General features: G+C 44.0%; 1 protein-coding gene across 6 annotated transcripts in view; it reads right to left on the bottom strand.

The window, feature by feature from the left end:
- Nucleotides 1-3,909: 3,909 nt before the first annotated feature.
- The window catches only part of BTRC (beta-transducin repeat containing E3 ubiquitin protein ligase), a 213,046-nt gene continuing 197,139 nt past the window's right edge, over nucleotides 3,910-19,816 (bottom strand). For 5 of the 6 annotated variants that reach the window (XM_066600943.1, XM_066600945.1, XM_066600946.1 and 2 more), the window contains 4 exons: nucleotides 17,202-17,312; nucleotides 11,613-11,691; nucleotides 6,174-6,367; nucleotides 3,910-4,458 (listed from right to left, as the gene is read on the bottom strand). In XM_066600943.1, coding sequence (XP_066457040.1) covers nucleotides 6,206-6,367; nucleotides 11,613-11,691; nucleotides 17,202-17,312 — 352 coding nt within the window. In that variant the 3' untranslated portion in view covers nucleotides 3,910-4,458; nucleotides 6,174-6,205. Of the gene's footprint in view, nucleotides 4,459-6,173; nucleotides 6,368-11,612; nucleotides 11,692-15,187; nucleotides 15,346-17,201; nucleotides 17,313-19,816 lie in introns of those variants that run through there. The other variant, XM_066600947.1, reaches the window with a different exon arrangement.

The following is a 19,816-nucleotide window of genomic DNA, read 5'->3' as shown; positions in this document are numbered from 1 at the left end:
TAACTGATGCGCACGGCCTACCACCCTGGAAAATAAATTTTTTTCTTAAAAGTTCCCATGCTGTATGCCAATGGAGATCCAATGGTCCGATAGGTGGGCTGGACCATCTCTTTTCCTGTTGAGGTCTTTCCCCAACTTCGCTTGCTCTGGAAGTGCAAAGTGGATGAGACCTACAATGCCACCGACAGGGCAAATACATACTTGCGCAAATGAGAGAGCCATTCTGTGACCTCTTGGCGCCAATGTGCCATTCTGTGACCTCTTGGCGCATGCATGAGTTTTCACTAGTCCTGTTGATGACGTCACAGGCATTGTGCACTTTACACTGGCAGAGGAGGCGGAGTTTGGGAAAGGATGGCCGGCCCACCCATCGCACTGCTGGGTCTCCATTTGCATAAGGTGCAACTAATTTATTAGTTATACACGCAGAAGATTTGGAAAGAGTAAGACTTCAGCGTGCCGTTGGTGAAGCCGTTTTACATGCTGGGTGCTGCTCACTTCAGGTTAGCTTGGTGATGCTTTAATGTATAAAAATGCATATGTATTTAATTGCATTTTAAGACTAGTGCAAATAACGAGTAGGGTTATTGTTAAGCAGATTACCCTGAACTGTTTTCCCATTGCATACCTCACTGTATTAAAAGGAAATGCATAATCTATATTTGTTAGCCATTTAAACCCAGATGGTGAATCTGTTGTCTTCCAATTGTATATATTTTTTAATTCTATTGTCTGTACATGACTACAGGGCTGCTATCTTGCCTGAGCTGCAGTTAACCTTTAGAGACATGCTTTACAGCAGCCTCATGGGCCATACACATAGTGGCCAGAAGGGGGACTCATTGCATCTATTGTAGTGTTCTGAGCATGTTCTATGACCTATGCAGAGGTCATTGTACAGGAAGGGGGAGGTGATGAACCCTGACAATCGCCTGTGATAATGAGATGACTGCTGAAAAGTTCTCTCTACAGAGCAGAAAGGGTCGACATATTTGGCTTTGTTGTCCGTGTCAAAACTAAAGATTTTTTTTTTTTTAATATAGATTAGGACAAAAAGAAATCAACAAAAATTCATAACAAATGTGTAACTTCTACGCTTGATCTATATAAATAATAGGTCACTTTTTGATGAAATCCCCTTAACATTCTGGGGAGGGTGTAAAGTGTTCCAATATAGGTTTACATATCCAAAGTTTATAACCAGATTCGACCAAGGCCTGGGTCACATACGGCATGACACTCATGCAAGAGTCATCAAGGCCAGAGTGAAAATATATGGGAAAGAGAAACATTATGAATCGTGTTACATAGTTGTTGAATCTAACTATGCTGAGTTTTATGACCAATATAAGGTCACTTGCAGTGTTTTTTGCCTTAGTAAACCATTACAGTTGCCGGGTTTTACCAGTACTCTGGCATGACCCTAAGTTACTGTATGGTCCACATTTTGAATGTAGATGAGATGAACTTTGCAGAGTATTAATCATGTAATATGAAGGTATTAAAAGGCAATAAATAATACATTTCCTCTGATCCCCTAAAAGATCGAAGGCTGCACCAATCACTATGCACTGTGACACCGGGATCGGTGAAAGTCATTAGTCAAATTACTAAAAAGAATCCATTACCATCCAAATATTTACACAGAACAGTGCGAAAGTAAACCAGTTATAGCTGCAAAATGATTAAAAAACAAAAAACACACAAACACCGATAAGTTATGACTGTTTGGCCAGAGGGGAGACCAACTCCGTAGGCAGCAAGGTATTACTTTGTTAGGTGGTGATCTGGCAATCCTGTTTTTCTGCTTTCTAATCTTTTCCATCATTTGGGTCCCTTATTTGTTGTGGGGGGGGGGGGGGGGGCAATAAAAAGTACTTTCATACACTAATACATTTTCTGCACACATCAGCCAAAGGAAAGCTTTCAAATAGATCATTAATTTCATATGAATATACTTAAAATATCAGCCAAAAGTTTTGGAAAGTTTGGCAAAACATACTCATTTTGTTGTGCTGAATGTGGGGCCTGAGGGAGGGCAGCATGACATGGAGATATGGTCTTTGGTGTTGAGTATAGGTGTCATGCACTGCCCCCTTAGACACTTAACATGGCATAACAGTGAGGCAGATCTACTATGGCAAATGTACTCGAAATCAGCATATATGCCAAAACTGGTGTGCATGCAGTGTACCAGATTGGTTACTTGCTTAAGACACTGTGTGCACCTTACTAGACACTTTCCAGAAGGGTCTAAAAGAGGGGGCATGGTCGACTCCTAAAATACGTCAATTTATCAAAGGGAGCCTGCCATTAGCTTCCCAGACTCCCAGTTTCCTCAACTTTGACCTTCATTACGTTGTGTTTCAAACTCTGGCATGACCACAAGGTGCTTTGATCCTGCATCGTGTCCCTGCAAAGTTGGCATGCACCCACTCTTCAGCCGGCGCCGTGTGCATGCTCTCCCATTGAGATGAATGGGGATTCACGTGCACAAAGCCAGCTGAAAAGAGTGACCCTATATGCGTGCCAACTTTGCCGGGACACAATGCAGGATCGAGGCACCCGCGAGTATGAAACCGCTCCACAGACTCCACATTCCCTCAACTTTGAGTCCCGTAACGTAGTTTATGAGGCTCAAAAGGGGAGGACAGGTTCCCTTTAATGATGTGCATAACAGTTTTGATGTAATAACAGGGTAAAGTAGGTCAATGAAGACGTGGTATAAATCAAAGTGTCTAATATGCCTATGAAGCTGCAACCAAATCTAATGCGCAGCACGCTCCACAGTGTCAAATTTGGCGTTTCCCTTGCTTGTCTTCAGGTTTATATTGCTTTTATCTAATAAATCTGCCCCAGTGCAGCAGTTTTTCTGCAGTGTTGCTTTAAAGATATAAGACTTTTAAGGAAAGGAGTTACTCAAATGGAAAATAATGGTGATTTACTGTTATGGAGAATGAATGGTCTCTACAGACCAACATGGAGACCACAATGTTCTGTGATGAGTTCTTAAAGAAGGACCCAGTATAGCCTCTGGTCATAACTTTAAAGCTGCTGCCCCGCTGATCATTGCTGATCATTGCAACTTCTCTTTTCCGTCTACAGAGTCCTGCTAGACTCGATGACCTTGGAGTGGAATTTGGCAAGTGGGCGGTCTCTACCACCTATTATCAAAGGATGACGACAGATTTGGAGGACAATAGTGAAGACCGCTCAATTGACTTATTCGAAGTGTTGAGAGACGAATTTAATGTGACTTAATACGAGGGAAAACAGATGGTCAGGAGATAAAGTCAGTGAGGTCACAGCTGCAAAGCTATACAGCCAGCCCTGCCAACCTGAGGACATAGCTGCTCCCTTTTAAAGGGGCTTTCCCATTACCTAAAATAGCTTCACAGCCACTCTGTCCTTCCTGGTTGCTGTCGATCAGAACATGTGACTGCTGCAGCCAATCATTGGCTATCGAAGGTCACTGCTGTGCCCAGTAATTGGCTGTAACAGTCACATGTCCTGGTCAGCAGCAACCAAGGACGACAGAGTGGCTGTGCAGCAATTTTAAAGCATAGGAAAACCCCTTTAAAGGATAAATGCATGACAATACATTGTAAAAGTACAAGTAAATAAAAAATACCCTAATACTGATAAAAAACAAGTCATTTTAAAGTGATTTTCCCTATATAATAAAATATCTAATGCATGTATTTTGACTCTACATTTTAATAGCCCATACAGAACTAAACCTAGTTCTACAACGCATGAATCGTTACAATACAAAGGGGTGAAAATGAATACACAAGCGAACACTGAAGAATGAAAAAAATAAAATAATTACAATAATTTAGAAAAAAAAAAACGAGGTGAGGGGGGAGGGGGGGAGGAAATGTTAAAAAAAAAATCCATGCTTACAAGGATAAAACATACATTTTTATTTCACTAGGAGTCTTCAATCATTCTTGTGAAGGAAATCTTATTCCAAAATCTGAAGTCATTTGCATAAGTTCCAGGACTTCCCAAACGTAACCACACTTGTACGCGGCGTGAGCGTGGGGCGCAGCTGAAATTGTTCTTTCGCTTACAGCAAAGCAACAGATATTCTGGCAAGACATTTAAATATATTTAGTGAATTTGTGACTTGTCCGTTCCCTACATTTAAACAGGACGCCCCCGGGCACTGATACAAGAGTGTGCAAGCCTCTAGCGACGTAATAAGCAGCAAACCCCTGTAGCAATGACAGAGAGGAGGGTAAAAAGAAACAAAAATGACAATGATAATCTTCATATAGCAGCACTCCAGCAGTCCGCTGTGCAGGATGGCCCGGGCTGCTCCCAGCTGTCACACCGTGTCATTATTTCAAGGTGTGTCAAGACAAACGGGTCTTTTTCATCAAATACTGGTCAAGTAAATTGTTTTTCCCGGAATTCACAGGTGATTCATCTATTGTATCTTCCAAACAAGTCCTACAGCAAATACAAGGAAAGTATCATTAATGCAACATGAAAAAAGGAAAATAAATACATACATCGGTACTGTCACCCTGGGCCCCCCCCCAGTGTTTATATTTATATACATTTATATTTAGTGTAGGAACTCACAAAACACAAGGAGCCTTGACGTTGGCTTGTGAGCTCAAGCATTTTGGCCCATATCCAACTAATACTTTGCATTTATGATGCATCATTCACATGCAGCGTGGCTTTTAAACGCTGGGGAAGACCAGGGTGACAGTACCAATGTGGTTCACTTTGAAGTGCAGCACAGCCCGCCGAACTATTATGGCGTCATTAATAGGTTGCTAGTCTGCATGGTGAACTACATATACCAGAAGGTCTGGCACATTGTATCTACACTGTGCAGGAGTATACACCAAGCAGCCACCCCCTCTATATTAAGAGGCAGTGTGAGTGGCTGTCTCATCGGTGTCCTCCACAGGTACAAGTTGGCTCCCTCATTTGGCTCCAATGGAAGCCATCTGCTCAGAAAACGCTCTAAAATACAGCATGCTGCGATTTTTTTCATTCGCATGCGGAAACTGCAACTGCTTTCCCATTGTATCCTATGGACGGACGTTGATGCGGAATCTGCGGGCAGACCCCCACTGCGGATTCCGCAGCAAACATCCGCCTGTGTCCATAGGCCCTTAATGGGACAAAAAAAAGTGTCAGAATGCGTGTTGTGTTATGTGTGCCAATGATACTTTGTTTCAATCTTGTTTTAGGTCATGTACAAGGGAGTACATGCTCCATCCGTGGATGTGAAACGAGTGGGAAGCGAGATATTGAGGTTAACTGTAATCAAAATGTAGACTTGAGTAGAATTATAAGTAGAGATGAGCGAGTATACTCGCTAAGGCACATTACTCGAGCGAGTAGTGCCTTAGCCGAGTATCTCCCTGCTCGTCTCTAAAGATTCGGGGTCGGCGCGGGCGACAGGTGAGTTGCGGCGGGGAGAGGAGAAAGAGATCTCCCCTCCGTTCCTCCCCGCTCTCTCCCATTGCTCCCCGCCGGCTCCCGAATCTTTAGAGACGAGCGAGGAGATACTCGGCTAAGGCACTACTCGCTCGAGTAATGTGCCTTAGCGAGTATACTCGCTCATCTCTAATTATAAGCTTAAATATTAAACTTTGTACCCACACATACAAGTCCACAAAAAACTAAACCCTTTACAGTAGAATGATAAATACATATTAATTCAACATATCTCCAGTGAATATTCGTTAGCTTAGACTCACACTGTGCTAGAGTCCATTTACAGGAACAGAAAAAAATAAAACGGACCGCAAGATCAGTCTTATGATGGAACGAAAATTTGCCAGATGAACTCCTGCTCTATCGTGGGATCTGCCAGCCATCTACAGTGTTAGATCCGGGTGGGCCACGGATCGGACGGCTTCTATGGACTTCAATGGAATCCGTCCGCACTAAAATAGAATTTGCTGCAATTTGTTTTCCAGACCAAAAGATCCACAAAACAAATCCACATACTTTATTTCAGGTGCAGACGCCCATGCTCCGCTATGGACGGCTTGAATTGCGGATCTTCCGCTCGGATTTTGCAAATCAAATCCGTCCGTGGACATTGGGCCTAATGAAGACAACCAGTTGACAACTCAACAACGATAATGTAAAAATTAAGAGCACAATAAAGAAAATAACAGCGGTCTACCGGGTCTTACCTGTGCAATCGTGAGGTACTATTTAGTGTCATTTATCTGGAGATATAAGTGTATGTTCTAGACGGTGAACGCGTGGACTCCGAATGTGCAGCTGGGTCATTTAGAAAATCCCATATGAGTATAGTGTCGTCGTGAGAACTGCTGACTATCTGGAACTCGTCAAACTGTAGACGGAAAACTCTTCCTGAGTGTTCCTGACAAGGAGGAAACATAGGTCAAAGCATTATACATGGATGAAACGAACAAACAACGACTCTAGAAAGAAAGGTTGACAGTATGCATAAGACAACATAAGTATTAACAGAACATCTTAGTTACGGGGCAACTCAAGATTTCACGCTCTCGCTCACGACCTGAAGGCTGCAAGTTCAATCCCCGCATGCTTCAAGTAGCCAACGCAAGGTTGACTCAGCCTTCTATCCTTTCGAGGTTGGTAAAATGAGTACCCAGCTTGCAAACCCCCCCCCTTCCCCCGCAAAAAAGTCTGCCAAGAAAACATCACCTTGTGACGTCACCTGAGGACTCAATCATGACTCTGTGCTTGCACCTTGACTTCACCTTTTACCATGCGTCTAATCTGCAGGCAGCACTGTACAGAGCGGGAGGAGCTGAGCAGGTTGTTATATTGCTTTGTGGGAAAAGATTCAGTAGAACATATATTTTATTCATTAAACCCCTCCTCTATGTTTAGGAGTCCAGTGGGCGGTCCTACTCAGTGACCGACAGCTCTCTGTCACTCAATGAGACCGCCCGTATGACTCCTAAGCTCAAAATGAGATTTAACCCCTCAGTGATGCAGCTCTTTTCTTTTTCATTTTTTTTTTTTTTCACCCTACTTTCAAAAAATCATAACTCTTATTTTTCCATCAACGTACTAAAGGCCTTATTTTTTACAGTACGAGTTGTATTTTTCAATGGCACCATTTAATGTACCGAGAGAGTGAACAGGGGGAACAAAAAAAAGCAATTTTGCCATCTTTGAGAGGGTCCTATTTCTTATTTTTACAGTGTAGACACATGACAAAAATGACACTAACCTTGTTCTGTGGGTCAGTATGATTATATCAATACCAAAATTTATATACTTTTTGTTTCTATACTGCGTTAAAAAAAATCTTTGGAAAAACATTGTTTTCTGCAGCCATCTTCTGACCGCCAAAAATTTTATTTCTCCATAGATATAGTTTTCTAGGGGCTTGCTTTTTATAGGACATCCTGTAGTTTCTATTGGTAGCATTTTGGAGTTCATACGATTTTTAGATTGCTTTTTATTACATTTTTTTCTTTAGAACTGAGATGACAAAAAAAGAACAATTCTGGCATACACTTTTTTCTGAGGACATTCACCGTGCAAAATAATGCATCACTTTGATAGATCGGATTTTTATGGTAGCAGCAATAGGTTTTGTTTTTTTTTGGGGGGGGGGGGGGGTGTTTTCATTGCATTATAAATATAGGAAAGGGGGGGAGGGTTGTTAAACTTTTATTACCTTTTATTTTTTTCTAATAATTTTTAATTTTTTTTGCATTCTTTTTAGTCCCCATAGGGGACTTGAACTTGCAATCGTTTGATTGTTTATATAATATAGTGCAATGCCATAGTGTTGCATTATACCACATTCTGACAGGCAGTCTATCAAGACATGCCACAATCAAGTCTTGATAAGCAGTCACTCATGGGAGACTTTAGAAGCCCGTAGACTACCATGCAAACTAAAAGGGAGCTCATGATCTCATTGTGGGGGGAATGTTTGGGAACCCTGTATACTGATTGGGGCATTTAAAACTTGAACAGCCTTGGGTGGGTGTCAGCTGTCAAAGACAGACAAAAACCACCATGATTTAAGGAGCAGGATTGGCTCCCCTTACAGACCCTGCATGCCCAGGAAGTAACTGGACACCCTGGGGTGTGTGTGGGGGGGGAGGGGGTTAAATGAATAAAAAAATACAAGTTTTACTAAATCTTTTCCCATAAAACTTTATATCAATGTGCTCGGCTCCTCCTGCTCTATAACATGCTGCCTGCAGATCAGACACCATGATCAACATATCAGGTTCCCTCTAAGGGGTTGATCTCTTTAGAAAATCTCTTTTCACATGCCTGATTTTGGAATTAGTCCTTCACCAAACTAGACTGACTTCTTGTTGCCCAAGTGGTCCTGACCATACTTTATCCTGCCTTGAAAACCTGCCTAAATCTAGTCCATATTTAACTTATGGAACCAGGAACAATGTATTTGGTGATTTCTGCTACTGGCTTCACACACATTAATTTTTACATGTACTGTCAATCAGTGCTGCTCTTGATCACTGGCTGTGTCTGGAATTACAGCTTTACCATTCTTCATTTTGAATGGATCCGAGTTGCAATACCAGACCTCTCTATGGGCATCGGTGATGCCAATTCTGGGGTTTAATTGTAACCACGGCAAATACAAGTGCAGCATTAGTGCCGCGTTTCTCCCAAAATAAGACCTACCCCTAAAATAAGCCCTACCCCAATTTTCATGTGGTGGGTCTTAAAATATAAATATAAGCCCTACCCCAACAATAAGCCCCAGCTACACTACATTACAAAAAGCAGTATTTTACTTAGCATGCGCTGTTTGGGTCCCTCCGACTGCTCTCTGGAGCTCTGGTGCTCTTGCTTTAGGCCTCAGCCGCCGACAGAAGACCGCTTGCTGGTAACAGCGTTCATAAACCCAGCCTCCAGCAAGTGATGACTGATTAGCTCAGCCATGGCGCTTGAGAACCAGTCAATGCAGCGCTCGATGAACCAATGCGATGGCTGTAATTGGTTCTCGAGTGCCACGGCTTAGCCAATTAGAGCCATCGCTTCCTGGAGGTGGGGTTTATGTACCCCGTTACCAGGAAGCGATCCTCTGTAAATGAGCACTGAATCAAAAGCTTCGGAGACCAGCAGGAGGGACCTGGACGGCGCCTGCTAGGCAAGTATGATAAAACATCCCCCGAAAAGAAGATTAATATAAAAATTAATATGACAGGGTCTTATTTTGAGGGCACACAGTAGTAATCCGTATGTAGCTAGTGCAGCATGTGTAATAATGCCCGTAAGCTTCAAGAAACGCGCAATTTCAATCAATTATAAAAAACGTTGCGGGATTATTGTAATTCCACCCTGGCAACGGGCTGCAGGTGATCCTCGAAGATTTATTCCAGGCGCATAACTTAGGAGGATTTAGCCGGCCGTCTCCAGACATCTGCCTTCTGCATAATCTTTCACGACATTAATTTGCAGGTTCTCCGGGACGCGTCGTACGATATCACTAGATAATGTCACTGTCAAAACGTCCAAACGCACACTAATCTTCAGACCACAAGCTATAAAAATGAGTCATAACATTAGCGCGGCGGATCAAGCAGACGTTGCCGCGTCTTGGAAACTTCAAAGCGAAGACAAATGAGCCTGCAATCAACAGCCGTGAACTATGAACCTTCTCCTACTGCTTGCAATCTGAAGAGAAGCGATGGGAGGCTATTCCGTTCCTGGGACTCAGCCAAGATTCATTCTGGACGGCCATAATGGCAGCGCTCTAAATTCTGATCTCCTGTGGTCACGGGCACGCACATGCCACAGCGCCCATCCTTTTAAGTGTGCTTCTATTTAACAGGCCGCAGTGAAATTTTGCCAAGAGGGAAAATAATGGTTCCTGGATGAGGCCGCAATTACACAGATCTTGTTTCACATCAACTCCAGTAACAAATGGAGAGGCTTGTGCTCCGTACGGCTGGCTAAAAATGAGAAGAAAGCCTTTTGGCGGTCTGTTCTCCGATACCATGTATCACTGAGCCGCTGTTCTGTGCGATACAAAGTACATGTTCAAGTTCCTAACATGTGGAAGTACATGGTCAGCAGATAATCAGATGCTTGCGAGGCTTTATGGAGGGCTACATAAAATTGCAGCATGCTCTATTCGAGCGCAGACTGCTTCCGTTGAAGTCAATGGAAGCCGTCCGATAACTGGCCCGTCCGCAGTCATCATTGTGGAATCCGCGTCGTTGCGGCATAATCTGTACTGCGCAGCATGTACCGTTCGGCACACCTGCAGCACAGATGATCATCCGGACAGGTACGCAGGGTCACAGGCAGCGGTAAAAAAGAAGGCTTGGCAGTATCATTGGTGCAAGTGATAGAAAGTCGGTTTATTCACCCATAACACGTGAAAAACCGCAACAACATTTCGGCCTGTGTGGCCTTTCTCTAGCTGGGCTTGACAAAGGCCGGGCACCGGGATGGATTCTGCTGCGGGATCCCGAATGCGGAATGAGACCCGGTCACGTGCATTCGGCCTTGCAGTGTATTTCTCCATCAATGCTATAAATGCCCAATTACATTGCGTATGGGCGGGGTTTATATGCGCCGTTGTGAAGCAACAGAGGGGGAAATTTAAACTGCGCTTAACAGCATGCGTGAGATACGCTTCCATGCGCAGTCCAAAAGCGCGGCAATATGCAGCAATAGGCCGGTTCACCGCACTAAAATGCTGCGTGACTCATACAACGTTTTATGCATACGGTCGTGTGAACCTGGCATCTGGTGGGGCTCGCACTCATATATTTGCATTGCGTGTACACATGCATAATACGCGTAGATGGGGTTAAAGAATGCACATCGATTTTCATTGTTCCACTCACAATTGCGTATGTTACGTGCATACAAAATAACGCAGCATGTTCTATTCTACCGCTTATTACTCACGTAAGACAAATATGCTGTACATGTGCAGGCATACACGAGTAAAAACGTGACATTACGCAGGGATACAACGTTCCCTACGCCTTGTGAGCCCGGTCTAAGGCTAGCTCCCAGCATTCACGCAAATCACGACAGCCGCACTGCATACATTTGTGAGAAAGAGCCCCTATGCAGGAGGAGTCTACAGCCAAGGATTAAATTTGTCGCCAAGAAAACGCGTACACTAGGCAACATTGTAAATTATAGCACACTTGGTCCACTGAGGCCATGTAACCCCCCCCCCCACTAGGCCCCGCCCATCTTAAAACCAAATCACACACTAGAGTAGCAGAAAATCCTAAAGGAAGGCTCATTTAACCCAAACATCGCGTGCGCCAAAATGAGCAATTTTTTATGCCAGGAAACAGGAATAAAAGTAACCTTTTGCCTTTTAAATCTTGTAAACAAGGAGTAATAATTCTACTAAAAGAGCAACATAATAAAAAAACGTGATAAACAAAGTAATCTATTAGAGAAATGCACCTAATTCTGTATATTTGGAGCATTTCTGTGCCCATCTTGGTGCCGGTTCCTTCATTTGCCGGTCCATTGTCATATAATAATTTATAACCCTAAGAGCCCCCCCCCCCCCATTAAATAACTAGATGTCTTGTGTTATTCCAGCATGCTGTAATGCCTTAATGCTTGTGAGCGGCCGACACAACAAATCTCTGTATACTTACCACAAGTGTCCGCAGACAAAGTGTCCCCGCGGGAGCGCGCGGATCTAACGCAGCCACAAGGTCCCACACTTTAATTTTCCTGCGAGCCAAAGAGTAAGTTATAGATTGTTAGCAACAGGAAGAGACGATACAATAAAGAGAACGCTTCTCAACAAATTAAATGCTGAAATGGGGAATAAGCTCATATGGCGTCCAGCGATACATGTAGGTTAATGCACCATGTTTACAATTACTTTATTATGTGCCTGAAGGACATCATCGGGGTCACCCTGACCAAAGGGAAATGATACAGGTCACTGTCCATAGAGAGGTTTAATTCAGCTGGCGCATCAAGTACTGCGCTCCTACAAGTCAGGTAACCGCATGTGATAGGCTCCAAATGTTAGATGGCAGCACTTTTTTTTTTAATGGCTTAGTGCCCATCACCTAGACCCATCTACCATAGATCTCTCAAAGTGCAATCCATTGAGGAAATCGAGACGACACTCAAAAGTATTCGATAGTAGCAAGTAGTGAAAAAAATAATAAATGAATGGATATTGGCTACTATCGAGTTTGGAACTCAGTCATGGTGGTGGTGGTGGTGATGGTGGTGGGGTGTTCACCAAAGTACAGTTAGCCCTTGTTGTGGGGCTTTGGGTACAGCTAACCCAGGTGAATGCAACACCTACAAGGGTGGACGTGTTGTAATGAAAGCATCCAAACGGAAAGGATCCTGGTTGTAGGGTGCCTTGTACATCTCTATATGGCACTCAAAAGTAGTGATGTTCAACAGTTGCTCAACCCATAGCAACAATTCGGGCAACACAAATACGTTGGAGGGGTTGTCCCACGAAAAGAAGCTATCCCCTTGCTGTCATCCATAGGGTAGGAGACGACTAGCTCTTTGGAAGAGGTCTGACCCCGGGACTTCCACCGATCACGAGATAGTAGATCCCAGAACCCACAAACCAATAAAGCAGTGGTTTCATTTCAATGGGATGGTAGGAGATAGAGTGCGTTCTCACTGAAATGGATGGAGCAACAACAACCCCTTTAAGGGGCGACTCAATATGGTGTAGTATAAACAAGGCTTCCAACTTTCCAGACATTTTTTTTCCAATTGGTGGAGCTATAGACAAAATAAATTACATTTACAAATAGTCTACATTGAAGTCTATCGTTTTGGATCTATAGGTGACAGATGGAAGGAGCATTACTGCAGGATCAGACTACACAGGTGATGTTTGTAGTCTGTGACCACGGAGATACATAGAGTTGTGCAGGAACTGTAGACAAAAGACTTATGAAACGTTGCATTGGACCAATACAAAAACATTAGTTAGCGCTCCTGCACACTAACTAGTGTGATATCAGGCCGTGATCCACGGCCCGATATTGTTCTCGCCAACCTTCTAAAACCCCCTGAATGCGAGATGTTTTCATGTGAAAACAGCCTCATATCACTGCAGGGAATCCCTTCATCCCATTGTTTTCAATGGGGCAGCAGCGCCGGCCACATTGAAAGCAATGGGAAAAGATCATGATCCTCTGCAACTGCTGTGACAGCAGTGGGAAGGGATTTCTTCATCCCTGCGGGGAGTCCCCTCATCACTGAACACAATGTGGGGATGAAGAAATCTCCTGCCGCTGCTGTCACCGGAGAAGCAGGAGATCGCGATGTTCCGTCATTGTTTTCAATGGGTCCAGAGCTGCTGCCGGCCCCGTTGAAAACAAAGTGAAACCCCTGGATGAAGGAATCCCCTGCTGCAGCTGCCACAGCTGCAGAAGGGATCACAATCTTCTCCCATTGCTTTCAATAGGGCTAGCACTGCTACCGCCGGCCCCATTGAAAACAATGGGTGATATCACCGAAATAAAAGAGTTGCTGCGATTTTTTTCTCTCTTGCGGCATTGCAGGTGCGAGAATATTGCGAATGAGAATTGATCAATTGAAATTCATAGGTTTCATAATCATGCGTTTTCACTCTCTCTTGCAACGCAAGAAAAATCACTCGATTTTCTCGCCAGTGTGAAGGAGCCCTTACAGCGCTTTGGTATCCCAAGAGCTCTTATGCCACATACCTTACAGCATGCATCAATGATATTGGGGTCGTACATGTTTCCATGAACGTTCTACAAATCAGACACTCAAAAGAAGCCAAAAGTATACGCTACAGGCTCTTGATTGGCCACCATACTGTCCACCGGGTAAACCTCAAGTTCAACCAGACGTCTCAAGGTCACATCTACTATTACAAAACGCAAACATTTTTTTTTAATTATCGGACTTCTATGTAAGAGTCTCACTTTCTGGTCTCCAAAGCCTCCAACGCACGTACAATGGTGCTACTGTATATCACGTGTGAGTGTGAAACGAGCAGTGGTGTTGACTTGTGTCATGTGATGAAACATGAGTGAGTGCTGCTGTCATCTCGCTGATGCTAATTAGAGCAGGGCCTTAATAATGAAGCCCCGCGGTGAACAGATCAGGAGTATATTTTGATAAATGCTCTGACTAATGAAACATGCTTCAGCTTCGTTACAACTGAATGAAAAATAAGAATATTTTTGCCACGCATTTCTAAAATTAACCAAGACAAATGGCAGGAGAACAGGTGATGTTAATTAATGAAGCATTTAATGGCATCGGATAAACACAACACATCCTTCCTATCTTAATTCTCATACATGAAATCTTTTACCTACAGCGGCTTCTCTACAGAATTGTGATTACCGGCAAAATCCGTTTAATCTTCTTTATCAAACCATTATATAGTGGCTGATAAAATAAAAGGAGTCAAAGACAAAAGATAGGATGCATGGCAATGGGGTTCTGGTGGCCAAGGGTATCAAGCGAAACCGGAAAGGCCACCATGACAGCACTTAGGGTATATCGTCACTGAGGTGTCCCAGAACCTTTAATTGCACACGTGTTTAGTTATGCTGGGATGGTGATGTAGGGTCATATATCTAGGAAGAATCAGCACTTAGGAGTTTGGGAAGCCAAGTGACATCCTCTACGGCAGTGGCTCCGAAACTCTAGTCCTCACGACCACCCAACAGGTTGGGTCTTCGGGATTTCCATAGTATTGAACAGGTAATGTGATTGTTGACATTGCCAAATGTGTTCTCTCGGTAGGATATCCTCAAACCATGACTAGTTTGAGGATCGTAAGGACGGGAGTTTAGGAAAGGCTGCTCTATGGGAATTGTAATGGCTTCCATATTGGCTGGCACTCAAACTTTGCCAGAAATAGATATAACTAAAGAAAAATAAATTAAAGGGTACTTTTTTAAGGAAGCTTTTGATAAAGAAATAGCAACGTTATCGGTGAAGGTTTCAGTGCAGAGATCCCCATCGATCGCTGAAATGAAGGGAGAGAGGCAGTGAGCTAGGCTTGGTTCTTTAAGAAGAGCTGGGCAGAGCCAATGACAGCCCTTTCATTTCAGTGATCGATGGGGGTCTCAGCACCTGGATCGCCTCCAACTTTTAAACATATCACTACAGCACGTCAAGAGTGTTCAGAAACTACAGTAAACCACAGTAAACTACAGTAATCTTTCAAAATCTTACAAAACACATGGCTTAGTTTTTTTCTCTGGTCTGTTCAATTTTGAGCTGTGAATAGGTGGAGCTGAACAAGTAGGGTGTGGCTTAGCATATTCTCCTGTTCTAGACAGAGCAGTGGGGGGAGACTCCTGCTGCAGTCCATTGTTTTACAGCCACATACATACAGGATCTCCTGGATACCTACAGAGTTTTAAAAAAATAGATTTCTCAGTTTTGTTTTTAATATAAAACAGAAAAGGGTAAAAGGAAAACGAGGTTTTCCAGGACTTTAAGATGTATAGGCTATCTTTTGGGTAGCCCACACTAGATTGGTGGGAGTCTGACTATGACGACATACTATACACAAACTACATACAAACTTAAATTTAAAATCCACACAGTTTTCATTTACTAATCACTCCCTAGTCAGTTGACTTCAACTATTAGACCTTGTTCACATGAGCGCTGTTTTAGCACAGTATAGGTGCGCAAAAAAAAAATTAATCGCATGAATGGGCAGCTGCTCCAGGAGGATAGAGAGAAGAAGCCCCACAAGGCTTCACGATTTCCCCAGAGCAGGGAGAGAGAGCGCGGGGCTATGGGGGATTAACCCATAACCCTGCTCTGTCTCTCCCTGCTATGGGTTAATCCCCCATAGCTCTCGCTCTCTCTCCCTGCTATGTGGGATTAACCCATTGCCCCTCTCTCTCTCCCTGCTATGGGGATTCCTAAGGGATATCCCCTTAGTGCAGAGAGAGTGGGTGGGACTAGAGAGGGGACAAGACTATAGGGCTTCTCACAGAGATTCCCCATAGCAAATATAGAGGGGGCGGGGTGGGAGGGCAGATCCCTCTATCCCCACCCCTCCTCCCGTGCTCTTGGGGAAGCCCGGTAACCCCTCGCCCTCTCTCTCCCAAGCATAGGAAAATCCCTTGGGGAGAGAGGTGGAGAGTGACCTACTGCCTCCCGCTGCTAGGGAATTGCTCAGCAGTGGGGCTGGAGCAATACCTTGCTGCTTACAGCAGGACATTTAAAACGTGCTGCCCAGAAGCACATTTTAAATGTTCTGTTGTAAATTCCTGTTAGTCCTCGCAGGGATTAAGGGAACCCTCGGGGAGTCCCCTCATCCCCGCGTGGACTAACAGGAATTTATAGCGGGACATTTAAAATGTGCTTCTGGGCTGCCCTTTTTAAATGTCCTGCTATAAGCAGCGGGGTATTCCCTTGGTCGGCAGAAATCTTCTTTTCCTGCCAGCAGTTTCCATAGACTCCTGCTCCCATAGGAGTCAATAGCAACTCCTGCGCAGCTTGCAGCAAAGACAGGTTAGGCTCTATCTTTTCTCGCAGCACGGACCTTAGATTCGGGCATTGTAGCCACGCATGTTCTATCTTTGGAAGGTGCGAGAATACCATTGGTTCTTATAGAAGCGCTTTTTTTATGCACCTCTAATGCGCACAAAACTGAGCTCGTGTGAACGAGGCCTTACCTTTACTAGAACCTGAATGTATAGATCTTATTAGAGAGATCAGGACCAGGGATCTGGAATAATATTTGAAGAGGATTTCAACACAAAATTTAAGAATTGTTGTGAAGGTTTTGACATTATTTGTTTTGCATACAGAGATAAGGCTTTCTCTACACAATTGGGATGGCCAGTTCTGGAAAAAGTAACAAGAAAGGACGGCCATACTGTATGTTATCACCTCTGCATTACAGTCTGAAAAACCGGTGTAAACAATAACTTTTGTTATAGATAAACCTTGCTGAAAAATCTTTTAATCGGTTTCTAAGAATCCAGTTCAAAAAGCGGTGAGCAACTTGAGTGAAACTTCTCTAAAAGGCCACCATTTATCTACAGATTTCATTTCTGTCATATGCTATGCATGGTGGCCATTTACGTTGATGGATGGCCTTCAAGAATGGTGGTCTTCTCAATTAAATTTTGGGTGGTCATACAAAAAGTTTTGCTGCATCGCCGCAAGACTGTCTACTGTACCAACATCCGATTTCTGATCACCTGTACTGCTAGTCAAGACAAAGAACTGTACAGACTTACCCATCATAGGCTCCACTGACTATCCTCTTGTTGTCAAACCGAATACACCGTACCAGTTCTTCATGTCCTTCGAGAACTCGTAGACATGCTCCGCATTCTATGTCCCACAACCTGAAAACAACAGACTCCGTGTTAAATAAAACCTGCCCCATCAACATTGTTGTATCACACATGTAAAACAACTTCTAAACATCTTATGACAAATGAAACAAATTTCCATCAGTTGGAACACAGAAGTTAAGGCATCATGCCCACGGCTGTGCCGGGCTGTGCAAGCAGAATACCGAGTAAGTCATGGTGCCCCCCCAAAGACCCCATACTCCCCTCCAGATCCGCTGCGTAGATCCTGCATGACACTGCCGATGTGCATGCGCAGTACAGCGCATGACGCGCCGGCAGTGTCACATGCGGCCGTCGGTGGGTGAGGCTGTGCTACAGTGGAAGTCTAGCGTGACGGGTGGCTTCCATTGTATTCAAATAGGACATGCCGCTGGTAATTTCACGCTGCGGAATTCCCCGGTGTAATTCCGTAGCGTGTACATTGAGCTATTAGGTTCAATAGAGCTTGAGGACTAATTCCCACGGATGGATTTCCACCGTGCGAAACGCGGCAGAAATCCGTGGCGTTGTACCGTAGCTATTAGGTTCTATTGAACCTAATAGCTCAATCTACATGCTGCGGAATTTGGCAGTGTGAAATTACCCGCGGGCAAATGTGCGGACGGCTTCCATTGTAGTCAATGGAAGCCGCCCGTCACGTTATACTTCCGCTGTAGCACAACGGAAGTATAGCGTGAATACACGTCTCGCCCACTGCGTCATATGACGCTGCCGGAGTGTCACGCGCTGTACTGCGCATGTGCGCCGGCAGTGTCATGAGGAGAGTATGGGGTCTTTGGGGGGGGGGGGGGGGGGGGGCGCCGTGACGGACTCGACTACGGTGCTCCACTTGCGGAGCCCATCACGGCCGTGGGCATAAGCCCTAATAGCTGCGGTGAAACGCTGCGGATTTCTTCCGCGTTTCACTCGGCGGAAGTCTGGCTGTGGGCATTAGCCCTAACAGTCATTGTATTTATATATAAACTGTAACATGGCACAATCGGCTGTACATGCGGCGTGACTTTATAAATAATATAGTGCATTATATATCTTGATGCGATTGCCAAGTAACAAAATGTATTTTAATCCAGAGCTGAATTCACAATTCTGCTGGTCGCCATTAAAAACAGTCTGCAAGCTTGTTTGCAGACACACCCTTGACAGTTAATTTTTCTTACACCATATTACTGTACAGTATCATGTTTAAAGGGTTTCTGCCAAGTTTACACTGGGGTCCGAGTGGTCAGATCCTCACTAATCCAAAACAATGAGGGCCAGTGTCCTTCCCTATGAACAAAGAGGTGGTCCAGCATGTGTGTTGCTGCTTCATTGATTTCTATGCAAATAAGGAAGCTGGAACAATACCTTCATCTTCCTTATTTGCATACATTACCCAGAAGAGCATGCATGGCCTTCTAAGTCTCCTCACTCACCTCTCAGGTGTCTTCTCACACCCCTTTTGGGTTCTCTTCTTGGGAAGAGACGATGCCCCCCCCTTCTGATCCACTCACTCCCTAGGTGTCTCCACACACTTTTTGGGTGCTCTCCTTAATGAGACACGACACCCCTCTTGACCCATTAATCTCTATGGGACTGCTGCAGAAAGCAAAGAGCCGTACTCTAGTTATAGCTAGCAGTCGCATAGAGAAGAGACACTTCTGAGAATTCATACTCTGCACAGGCATTGATCCATCAGTTTGGGAGATTTCAGCTCTGAAGCCTACAGAACAGTGAATGCAGCTTATATGTTAATACGGCCTTTACCGTTATTTTGCACACTGATATATATTGCACTACACATCTCATACCAAATGCAGACATAGACAGTAAAGGACCCCCATGCAAGAACAGTAAACGTGGCCATTGTTCTACAGAACATAGGCAGTCCACATCACAAGTTGGCTTCTCGGTCTACCACCAGTATATTTGCCATGACTTGGTTTATGTTCTAATTACTTCCATTCATCACACCAGTCTTCCGATGTAGTCTAAAGGAAAACTCCCATCATGCATTTCAGTGTAAACATTTCTGGCCATTAATCAGCAGACAGACCTCATCACGTTTTATGCATCTCCCGTAATCCTGAGTCCCTTTGTTAGCCGGCTGCGCTCCGAGCAGAAATACACTCTTACATAAAAGCGCCTGTTTATTTGAAGCCGTTATAAAGTGGTTTATTCCTAGAATGTTATTTAGGGCTGGAGATCCATGCAGAATTTCCCATTCATCATCCAGTACAATCAACTGCCTCACTGTTCATTATTGACTGTGTAGTTTCTCTTCGCTTAGATATTGAGTATGAAATAACAGCTCCCTCAAGAAATGGATTGGCTGCTTCCCAGTAAAAACTCAAAACTTTTTTCCTGCTGTGTTATTAATAATTGGATAGAACTCCCACTGTTGACAAAAGCAGGATATAAAATCTTTATTCTACAGCAACATGGGATTAAAAGGCCCAGAAAGTAGTAATAAGGATGAGGAGAAATACAAGGTATCCTATACGGTGGCCTGGTGGAGT

Source organism: Eleutherodactylus coqui, chromosome 4 (genome assembly GCF_035609145.1).
Source record: "Eleutherodactylus coqui strain aEleCoq1 chromosome 4, aEleCoq1.hap1, whole genome shotgun sequence".
In the NCBI taxonomy this organism is placed as follows: domain Eukaryota; kingdom Metazoa; phylum Chordata; class Amphibia; order Anura; family Eleutherodactylidae; genus Eleutherodactylus; species Eleutherodactylus coqui.
This window is presented reverse-complemented; position numbering and strand designations above follow the sequence as displayed.